Here is an 11733-nt window from a genome sequence, read left to right as displayed (position 1 = left end):
AGCGTCTTTAAAGGTTTAGAAGGAAACAATGGAAGTCTAATGAATGCTGATGTAGAAGCCAACAGACAGTTTATTCTCTATGCTTCATGCACATTTGCTGCTGTGAGAGAGGTCAGGAGAGAGCAGTCAGATTGTTGGAACTGACTGAAAATCGAACAGGACTTTTTGGGACTGTGCTGAAACATGTTTAACTGTGAGGCTGATATGGTCAGGGTTATTGTACTGAACTAAAACTATAATCAAAACCTGGAATTGAAAAAAAAAAAAAACTAAAATAAAAATAAAAACTGACATTTGAAAAAAATAAATAAAACTTATTGAAACTATTTTATAAAAAAATAGAAAAATTATCTATCCATACACACATTTTCTCCCACTTGTTTCCACTTATTTCTCACTTGCACTTCCTACTTGGGTGTGCAGGCTAGAGTCGAGGCGACAGGCAGATTACATCATATCTGAGTATTGAATTATGTCTCCATAATTTAGATTTCTTTATAAAAATACTTTGTACATAGTAAAATATAAGATGTATAAATAAAATTGAATTTATGGAATTGAATGTACGTGTACATTTTCATGGGTTTTGATCTTCTTTTAATGCCAATCATTTTATTTTATGTCCTTGACGTCTCTGCATTTCATAGGGAACCAGTCCTATATTGTATTTTTGAATCTGCCATTTCTGTGCTGTAAGAGACACTTAGTTTTATCTGTTTCGTTTTCAGTTTTGAGTTTAGTATTTACTGTTCTTACCTCCTTTGTGTCGTCGTGTCTCATCATTTAACAGAAAACTCTAACAGTGTCACTGAACATTGAATTTAACCTGGAGCATTGAACTATAAATGGGAAAGATTTATGTGTAGTTATACATTTTCTTTCCTCTTCCTGCTCTTGCTCGTTCGATATTCAACAGTGAGTGTTATATTTCTGTTTTCCACATGATTACATAAAATCCCTGTTTCATATCTGACATACACACTGGATCATTCTGCTGGAATATTTCAATATTCAAATCCTGACCTTTGGCAAACAAGATCTCTGTGTTAGTGTCGCATACAACCTGCTTTTGACAGCAGTCTTTACGAACACACTGAGGAGAGACATCAAGGAGAGAACTAACCAGATGTAAGTTTAAACTTTCTTAAGTAATATGCACAGATCGAGTGTAGATGATGTCATTACTCAGCATTTCTGACAGTGTTTCTATTTTTTGGTCTTAATATGATTCAAACATTAAAATTAATGAATTTATATTCTTTGACCACATATAAAAACTAAAATATTTTACATGAGTAATTTCTTTAGTACAACTGAGCATTTATATTTATATTTTTCCACTACCCTCATCTAATATGGACGACTAAAAAAGCTAAAATTTAGGACTGATTGTGGATAAAGTTTCACTCATGATTAGCACAAAAACACAGGATCAGACCAAATCACAAAGGGAGTCTGCACTGCTTTAACAAAAAAGAAAAAAACAAAAAAAGAACTTTTCAAAGGATTATCTTTATATTTAACCATCATGTGTAAGTATGAAAAACTGAAATATTACAGGAACATTAAACTGGCATTTGGCACTAATTTACAAGCATTTAGCTGCAGCTCTTTTCTATTCTTTCCCTCTGTCCTCCTCCTTTCTTTATTTCTATGTTATGCTGGGCGGCTTATGTACTGTAATGTGTGGAGAGACTTTAAAGTATTTCAGTTATTTTATATTACCTCTATTATAAATGCCTTATCAAATAAAAACAGGGCCTAATTTGGGAAAAAAAAATAGATTAAAATAAATATGTTTCTGTGTTGATCGTTTTGATTGTGGTTGTTACCAAACTGTCTCTGTCAGCTCAAATATATCTGATATAAAAGATGCTGTGGAGTTTATTTCTATTTATTCTGACTGGTGGTTCATGCTCCATGGCCCCAGTTCTACTTTTGTAACACTTCTGGAGTTGTTACAGTAAACTAGGACCAGTTAGGTTCGACTACTAGAGTAGTAATGAGTGTGGCGTGTAATAAAGACCACATACCTGATAATAAGTTTAAATTGCCGGCTTGTTATTTTGTAAAGACAGTTGACACACACACTACATAACACAGTGGTTTGGGAACCACTGTGAACAACCTGATTGGGTGTGGCTGGTCACAGGAGTCACGCTGCAGTGTGCCCTTTCACAATAAGACTCTGAACACATATTTTAGCCATTTTACCTGAATTAACATAAAAACACCATGAATTAGCACGTTTTTAACCTTTTAACATGTTTTTAAACAAATGAAGTCCTATACCATGAATTATATCATTGCTGATTTTTTAAAATGAAATTTTTTAACCATTATGATCTATTTATTGACTATTTATCACCTGTAATATATTTCTTATGACTGTTTTTACTAACAGGCTATGTTAACCAGGGTTCCACTTTATTCCTTTTTTTTTTAACGTATCAGCTCTATTTCAGCTGGTTTCATGAAAACATTTGGACTACTGAGACTATTTATGAATCTTGTGGCTCATTTATGGCCCCATTTGATGAATTGAGTTCATGATTTATCAGATTGCTGACAATCAGATTGCCTTAATTAGCAAAATTATTGAAAGCAATGTCTTCAGTTGTAGGTCAGTGCTGCTTGTTTATGTGTGCTGAACATTACACAGACCTGAGTGTTTGACAGGACAGACATGATCAGACTTTGTAACTACACACAGAATCAAGGAGAAGCCTGGATTGGACTGTACAACAACAACAGCAAATACTGTAATGTAGCATCACATCTCTTGGTGTGTGCTTTTATATAGCAGTTCAACAAAAGCAGATTGCACCTAGTGTGTGTTTATAGAAAACAGAAGTTCAACTAATATTCACAGTTTTTCAGACAAATTTGGTAAAAAATAAAATATGAAGTGTGATAACCTGACAGTATCAAAGTCTATATGCACAATGAGAGTCACCTTTTCATTGAGCATGATATTTGTTTCACACTCACGGCACAGGATGTGTTTACAACTAAAAGCAGAAGTAGACTTAGAATCTCATCTAATTTGCATCAATACACAAATGTATTAAAATTACTCAAGTTTTGAAAACAGACACTTTTTATATAATAAAATATATAATAAAATGGAAATAAACATAAGCAGCCTCTCACACAAACAGCTGGAATAAGCTCCAGGCTGAGTTGGACAAGTGGTTAAGAGGATGGATGGTAACATTATATATTATGAGCACTGTTTATGTTTTTGATTCAATAATCTTCAATTAGTTGATCGGCTGTAGCTGAGTAAGTGAAAGTGGTCAAACCTAGAGTTTAAGTTATTGTTATAAACATCATATTATGTCATGGGGGTCATCTCTATGGGGCTGATAACATCCAGAGCAAGTGTATATAAAGTATTATTGTACCTAGACAGACTTGTTTGCTCAGTAAAAAGTTACTTTTATGTGGAGTTTGGATTAAAAATGAGTAGATATCTTACTAGCTGCAGCTGAAGCTGTGATATATTCTCATTATTGAGTAGATCAAGTTCTCCCTGTGCCTCACACCCAGTTTAAGATGATGGATGAAGTTATTGAGCAACACAAATAAGGACGACATGTTTATATGCCTTTTGTTGATCTACGTATTTTATATTCTTTACATTATTTACATTTGATCTTTTACATTGTGTATAATGTCTATTGATTCTATTTATTTTACCAGGTTATTTTAATATTTGTGTGCAGCGCTTTGTGACTGCCTGTCTGTGAAAAGCACTTAATAAATAAACTTTACTTACTTACTTACTTATATGTTCTTGCTTCTTGGACAGCTAGCAGTGCAGTGCTTTTTTGCCATGTTTTCCTGATTGCTCATAAACATCTTTGAATCGTATTTGTAAATGACTCCTTTCAATTCAATTCAATCATTCTTTCAGCGAAAATAGTCACGCTTGTATTTTAATATTCAAATCCTGACTCTCTTTACTGTAGAGAATAAATTATAACATGTAAGTTTACCTGTGATATTTCCTATCATCATATATTAATCCATCTTTTCTTTCCTGACAAAAAGTTTGCATCGAAGAAGTTTTGTTCAAGTCTTTGTTTCATGAGCAATAAAACATCACTTTCATCTGTCAGATCAAAGATGCAGTGGAGTCTGTATCTGCTTATTCTGATGGGTAAGTGGATTGTTTCACCAAATATACTATATAATATAATATAATGATAATTCATTAAAGATTTGCAATATTTCTAACAATACATTCACTGAATATAGATCCATCTTTATCAAGCAAAGCTTTTATCCATCATTTAATTTTGATATGATGATGGGATGATTAGTTTCTTGTATCAGCACTTTTTTTTCTTTTGCTGTTTATAAGTCAGTCTGTCTTCTTGACATGTTAGCTGGATAATAATCATTTTACTGAAGAAGCTCCTGGAAAGGAATTCAACGATACGTTTGACTGATTTATTTGACAGTTTCAATCTGTAATGTTTGATTTCTTCATTCAGACTTTTATTTATATCATTTGTCTGTATTTCAGGTCAGTGTTGCTTCTTTACATGCCGCCTGTATGAGTACCACTTTATTAAAGAAAACAAGAGCTGGTATGAAGCACAGAGATACTGCAGAGAGAAATATACAGACCTGGCCAAAGTGTTTGACATGACAGACATGAGCAGACTCCGTAACTCCGCACAGAATCAAGGAGAAGCCTGGATTGGACTGAACAACACAGGTGGAAACAGGACGTGGCGTTGGTCTCTGCCAGGAGTGGAATACATTCATAATGACAGCAGCTGGAATCAGAGTGGAAGAACTGATACTGTTAAAGAACCGCCTGGGAACTGTGGGAGGAAAAGATACGATAATGGAGATAAAAAGCTGGCAGATGTTTCATGTGACATTACTATGTGGTTCATCTGCTACGATGGTGAGGAGATGTGAATACTACTAAACGTTATTATAGTATCATGATATTAAGTAATCACATAATTGTCATTTCAGAAAAAAGTTTCAGGAGACAAATAATTGAAGGATGTCATTGTGTTTTATTCTGTTGGTTTTACAGGAATGAAGAAAGACAATAAAACATTCCATTTGATTGAAACACCTATGAACTGGACACAGGCTCAGAGCTACTGCAGATATAATCACACTGACTTGGCCAGTGGACTCGATCAGGTAGATGGAGAAGAAATGAAGGCTCTGTTTAACAACTATACCTTTGGCGCATGGGTCGGTCTGTTCAGAGACAGCTGGAGGTGGTCAGATGGGAGTGATTTCTCTTTCAGATACTGGGATATGCAGTTATTCAATGATGAACAAAGCAACAAGAAATGTGCTATGACTCTGTTAAACAGATCAGGAAAATGGAGCTCTGATGAATGTGGCAAAAAAAAACCCTTCTTCTGTTATGATGGTGAGTTTGTACAAACGTTTTCTCTGTTTTCCAAAATGAAATCCCGCTGTCATTACTGAGAAGATTCATTATGATGTGTTTGTGTAGTTATTGTTGTCTGTTGTACATTTTGTTTTTATAGCAGATAAATTGATCCTGATCAAAGAAAACAAGACCTGGAAGGAGGCCTTGAATTACTGTGAAAACAACTACAAGGGGCTGGTTTCTATCACCAACCCTGAGGTGCAGGGATGGGTCCAGGAAACAGCCAAGGATGCTGACAGTCCCTATGTTTGGATCGGACTGAGCTACAGATGCACTCTGGGATTATGGTTGTGGGTCAGTGACTACGTAGTCTGCTATGACAAGTGGGCCACAGAGGGGAAGACTGAAGGGTGTGACATGTCTGCAGGCGTGGACAGAGGAGGACAGCACGAGTGGTTCAGTCACAGGAATAATGAGACGTATAATTTCATTTGTTCTAAACAGTAAGTTTTAAACTTAAACTTAGTTAGTGATGCTTATATATAACAAAGTTATTAGACAAGCAGATGGATAAATAGCCACAAATGTAAAGACTGTTGAACTCTTGACAAATGTCAGGCTCAGTCACTATGGTTGCAAGTCACTCTGAAACCCTGATAATCAATAAAACATCTTTACTGATTTATATTAATATGTCCATATAAAATAAAGAATGCACTTCAATTCCATAACCTGGTAAAAGAAATATATTGTGTATGTATATAGTGTTTTTACTGATGTAAACACAACAATACTGATGCTGACATTTTTTAATTTAAAATTAATTAATTTAAAATTTCACACATATATATATATGTATATACTATTATATTTATTTGTGCTTTTCAAAGATTTGCATGTCTGTGAATTCAAAATCTGCCATCAAGGAAATGATAGAGTTTAATGTATAATGTTATGTTCCATGTTTACTGTGGATCAATGCAACCTAGTGGACATTTAAAGACACAGAATAGTTTGTTGCAGGTGAATGAAATGCAGACAAAAACACTACAATGATAAAAAATACTGTAAAAGCAGAGTGATTGTTGAAATACTCTGAAATGTAAATACTGCTAAATTAAAAGGAAAATATAAATTAACAAAAGAGGAAGTGATGTGGACGTGAAGACACATCATTGGGTAGAAAGGTCTGTCATGGTTCCCGAGTCTTTGACTGTCTTTAGATTTTCTCTACGTTTGTGTTTTTGCTGAACTTTGGATTATGGTTGTGTTTTCTGGGTTGTTGATATTTAACTTCCTGTTATATCCTTTTTATTTCCTTTATAAATGATACAAATGTCTTTGAGATTATTTGATGTCTTTAATTCTGAGCTTCTGTTCCAAAGATCTTCAGATTCTTTCTGTGTTTTGTGGGTTTATGACGTCCTCGTGGTTTTAGGTTTGTTGATCTCCTTTTGTGCTCCATTCTGTTCCTTCAGTCTCATGTTTGTCTTCTGTCTCTGTCAACTTCATATCTTTGAGTCTTGGTGTCAGTGTTTTATTTCCTCTTTTATTCTGATGTTCTGTTGTGACTCGTGTTTTGGGTTTTCGTTCTACTTCCCCTGTCTCATCCTCTGTGATTAGTTTCAGCTGTCCTGACCTGTTTCCTCTCCTCTCATTATCTGCTGTGTATTATTGTCTTAGTCTCTCCTTGTCCTTTGTTTCGTGCTCTCGCATAACTGTGTTTCTCCTCCTTTGTGGTTGTTTTGGAAGAGTTATTGTTTTGAATTGTCTGTGCCTGATCTGTGGTGGTTTTGTATCTTGTAGAAGTTCATCATTAAAGATGCTTAAGTTTATATCAGTTTCCCGAGTCCTGCATTTGGTTCCACATCCTGTCTGCCACACAGTTTTTGATAAAGTCACAGAATCCAGAGTACTGCTGATTGATCTACATCTGCATTTGCATTATATGTTAGCCTGTAGTTGGCAATAAATAGTGCCTTTGATGACTATTTACCCCTTATGGCATGGCTATTCAACTAAAAGGTTAGTTGGGACAGATTTTCAAACCGAGGACTTTATCTGGGCCAGATATTTTTTTTGCAGCCAGTAAGCAGCAGATCATGATCAATTTCAAACCCACACAACTGTATTGAAAAACAAGTAATTTTTTATTCAAACCTTCTTCTTTTTTTTTTGCACATTTCAAATAATAACAAAAAACATGAATCCTGTCAGCTACAGTCAGGAGAAATCGCTACAGTCCAAGTTGGGATTTCTTTGAATATGATTGTGTTTTAGATAAAGCAAGTGTCTTGTAGTGGAAAGAGAAAAATTATGCGGGACATTCCTAAAGGGAAAAAAATCCCACAAACCTTAAAGTGCACTTGAAAAGCTCGCACAAGAAGGCTAACCTAGCTTACCTTGAGAAGGTAAGGGAGCACACTCAACCCTCATCCCCAGAAACAGAAGCTAACCCCAGGCAAGGCAGCGTGATGCATCCTGAGACAACTCCACAAAAAACATTAATGCAGTGCTTCCAGCAGCGACCTGATGGCTGCTGGTTGGTCAATTCGCAGGAACATCACAAGCGAGAGGAAGCGTTAGAGAAGATGTTTATTGAGACTGGGATATCTACACAACTGTGTGAGTCAGTTGCCTTCAAAAAGTTTAGCAATTCACTTGAACAAAAATTATGAACACCCGGTGTTGCAAGAATTAGTAGTCTCATTGGGGCCAAGATATATCGTTTATAGTTGCCTGGTATCAATGGTTGTTCATCTGCCCTAATTTTATTTTATTTTTTTAAAGAACCCATAGGTGGGAATGTGAGTTGTCTGTCTCTGCTTGTTAGCCCTGTGACAGACAGGCGACCTGTCCAGGGTGCAGGGTATGGTAGCTGGAATAGCAACATACCCACGGATAAGCAGAAGAGCATGACTGGTATGATGAAACTGGGATTTTGTTGCACTTAATTATTGCAAAAACGACTAAAACTATAACTGAAACTAATCAAAACTAAACTGAAACTAAGGATTTTCAAAAATTAAAAACTAAAAACTAAACTAAACTAGCAAACAAATGGTAAAAACTAATTAAAACTGATATAAAATTGAAAATCTGAAGTCAAAACTAAATAAAAATAAAAACTAATGAAAATTGCAAAACTATTAAAACCCTGAACGGGCAACCTTGCGGTTACAGATGAGCTTCCCAACCCCCCGAGCCACGGTCGCCCCTGCTGCTAGACTGAAAAAAGTCTGCTCTGATGATGACCAGGCTGCAAATGAAATGATCAGAAAACCAAAATAGATCTTTGGGCTTGTATCAACTGTGAGTGCTGAGTGTGATGTAATAACGTGGGAAATGTTCTGTTAGACTGCACAGCATATCTGAAAACTATTGGTGACGAAGTGAATTTTACTTATTTAGAGAAGACCTTTGGGTAGACCAGAAGAAAGAAGGAGTAAGAAGACTGACACTTCCTACATGCAGTGAAGCAGAACAGCTTTAAGATTATAAATGTTTTGGGGTTTTTTGGGGTTTTTTTTGTTTTTTTCACAAAAAAAAAAAAAGTTCGTTCTTGTTGTCGCGTTGTTAACATTGGTTCCCCTCTCGTGCTGTGTTTTCTCTCGTGAGTTATATTCTTGGATTTCTCAGTTTAGTTTCTTATTGTTTTGTATTCCTTCCAAGCCTGCATTAAAGCAGAGTTTTTGAGTTCAAAAAAAAAAAAAAAAAAAAGATTATAAATGGGTGTGGGTCACACTCAGCCAAGATTTCGGGTGAGCTCATTGTGAATCCTAGCCCCACCCTATCATGTGATTTCCTGAGGTCAGGTGGCCCAGGATGTGAGTGGGCGTTAAGGCGTCTGGGAAGGGATCTCAAAACTGGATTATAGATGGCAGAGAGTTGGTGTCGTAAACCCCCGCCTCTGTTCAAAGATGGTCGCTCACAGTGGACATAGATGGCTTCTTTCACTCCTCTTTCAAACCATCTGTCCTCTCTGTCCAAAATGTGAACATTGGCATGTTCGAAAGAGTGACCTTTGACCTTTAGATGCAGATGGACCCGTGGAGGTGGCTCTTTTATGCTGTGCCATGTGTTTATGAAGTAGCTGTTTGGTCTCTCCAATGTAGAGGTCTGGGCATTCCTCGTTACACTGTACAGCATACACTAAATTGTTGAGTTTGTGTTTAGGAGTTTTGTCTTTAGGATGAACCAGTTTTTCTCTGAGTGTGTTGCTGGTTCTGAAGTAAACTGGAGAGTCACGCGTAGAGAAAACTCTCCTGACTCAAAGAAAATTAATTTTAGCAAAATGCCTTTTAAACCAGCGACACAGAATACTTTTTCATCAAAATTGTTTGTCAATCATACTCTACTTAATACACGATCACATTCTTACTGAATCCTATAGCTTAAATGTCAGAGAGTCAGAGATCAGTGTGTCCTGTGTGATCTCATTCACTCACAAAAAACCCCCTCATACACACTAGGTTTATTTTTCCTTTGAAGCAGGCTAACCCCCTGACAGCCTCCAATTTCAGCCCGCCTCCTTTATCTCCCCTTCATAGAGAATGGCTCAAATCATTACCAAACAGCTACTGCCACTAGTCAGGTCCACTCAAGTCAGTTGGCAGCTGGACTTGAGTGGACTGCCAAATGGCTGTGACATATATCTTACACAAAACACAAAAGGATGCAATAATTGATATGGAAAATAATGCCAAGCCAATGTTTACTGGGAGAGTCTCCCAATTATTCCACACATTCTACAATATCTCTGTCTCTGCTAACATATTGATCAAACATATTGATCAAATTTATATTTTCATTCATTTTTTCAAGAAAGAATAAAGTCACCAGCAAAAGCACACAAAGAACAGAGTGATTTAGGCTCTATAAATCACATGTAACACTGGAGGTTGAGCCTTTCACTTCACTTCTGGCCGGAGAGATCTCAGTCTCCATGGCACTGCCTGACAGTCTGTGTGCCTTACACAAACATAGTTAGAATTTCACAGAGCATGATATTTGTTTCCACAGCACAGGATTTGTTTATGAGCAAAAGCAGAAGTAGAGTTAGATACTCAGTCTAGCGTGCCTCGATACACAAATGTATTCAAATGACTAAAATGTTGAAAGCAGAGACTTTATCCTAGTCATCCAACAGTCCTGCATCATTTCACTAAGCATAAATTATGGAGGGCCAGGGGTGACAAAATGAATTCATTAAATATGCTAGTAAATAATTAATTGAATGTTTCATTCATTCGTTTAAATTGAAATTAATTAAATAAATATTTCAGTAATGACTTTTTGTCCATTGGTTTAATTTAAAACATGTAATAAATTATTTATGTATTTATTAACTTATTTATTTATTGTCCAGTTTATTAACTCATTCACTGCCATTGACGTCTATAGACGTCAATTACGTTTTTCAATGGGAGGGGCTAGAATACAACCTCGGGCAGCTTGTCAGTGAATTTTATTTTTTCATATATTTGTAAATAAATTGTTTTGATAAAACATAACCTTTCTCAGTGTTATTTCTGTTTTATAGAAGTGAAGAACTATTTTATATGTTAGAGGTGTCACAAAGCAAGAAATATTAGTGTCAAAGGCACTTTTCTGCTTGAAATGTATTTTTCACAAAAAGCTCGTTTTCTCCCTTTTTTTGGTCAAAACAGGCATTTTTGGTGGAACCCACCTCTCTTCTACAGATGATTACTAAAGAATGGAAAATGGTAGAAACAAGCTTTTTTTTTGGATGAAAGAAGAAAGTCTGTTCTTCATTTTGGTAGGTTCAGCGTTTATATGATCATAACACACAGTTTTCTGTGGCTCTTCAAAAATGAGTAAAAATGCTCAAAAACCCTGGCAGTGGGGAGTTACCTGATTTGAAAATGGCTGGCAGTGAATGAGTTAATTAATGATAGGGATAAACTGATCAGATATAAAGTATCGGTATCGGTCTGATCCTGAATTAAATTACTGGATCAGATATTTGAGAGAAAAACAAAAAAGTAATCCGATCCATTAAATATCCCAAAAGCACCTCATAAAACGTGCGACATGGCGTAACCTTAGCAGTTGGAGCAGTATACTTAGATTAAGAGTTCTTTCCAAAATTTTAAATAAAAAGATCAGTATCGCTGAACTGTGAAATATTTTTGGGTGCAGTGCAATTTTCGCATACAAGAATAATAGAATAGCCTCAGTGTTTTGTTTTTTAAAAAGCAGCAAGACATTGAAAAACAGTTTTATTGATTATTAAATGGATCGACTATAGCGGATTCATATCAGTATCGGCAGATGTCCAAATTTATGATATTGGTATCGGATTAACTGTGCCTCACACCCAGTTTAAGATAATG

The 11733-nt window shown here is 35.7% G+C and overlaps 1 protein-coding gene across 1 annotated transcript; it reads left to right on the top strand.

Moving 5' to 3' along the window:
• The first annotated feature begins 1092 nt into the window (after nt 1-1092).
• LOC113019187 (C-type mannose receptor 2-like) lies at nt 1093-6175 on the top strand. The gene is made up of 5 exons (XM_026162730.1): nt 1093-1128; nt 4125-4165; nt 4535-4924; nt 5063-5413; nt 5535-6175. Exons 2-5 carry the CDS (start codon nt 4132-4134, stop codon nt 5882-5884), a joined length of 1125 nt encoding a protein of 374 aa, XP_026018515.1. The 5' UTR covers nt 1093-1128; nt 4125-4131; the 3' UTR covers nt 5885-6175.
• Nucleotides 6176-11733: the final 5558 nt, after the last annotated feature.

The sequence above is a fragment of the Astatotilapia calliptera genome, chromosome 3, assembly GCF_900246225.1.
Source record: "Astatotilapia calliptera chromosome 3, fAstCal1.2, whole genome shotgun sequence".
NCBI classification, from domain to species: domain Eukaryota; kingdom Metazoa; phylum Chordata; class Actinopteri; order Cichliformes; family Cichlidae; genus Astatotilapia; species Astatotilapia calliptera.
The sequence above is the reverse complement of the archived record's forward strand: the minus strand, read 5'-3'. Positions and strand labels throughout refer to the sequence as shown.

Excerpts from the sequence above, each read along its gene's own strand:
- LOC113019187 (XM_026162730.1), top strand. The coding sequence starts at position 4,132 with ATGCAGTGGAGTCTGTATCTGCTTATTCTGATGG. Across the intron at positions 4,166-4,534 it reads GTATCTGCTTATTCTGATGG|GTCAGTGTTGCTTCTTTACA; the intron begins GTAAGTGGATTG and ends TCTGTATTTCAG. Across the intron at positions 4,925-5,062 it reads GTGGTTCATCTGCTACGATG|GAATGAAGAAAGACAATAAA; the intron begins GTGAGGAGATGT and ends TTGGTTTTACAG.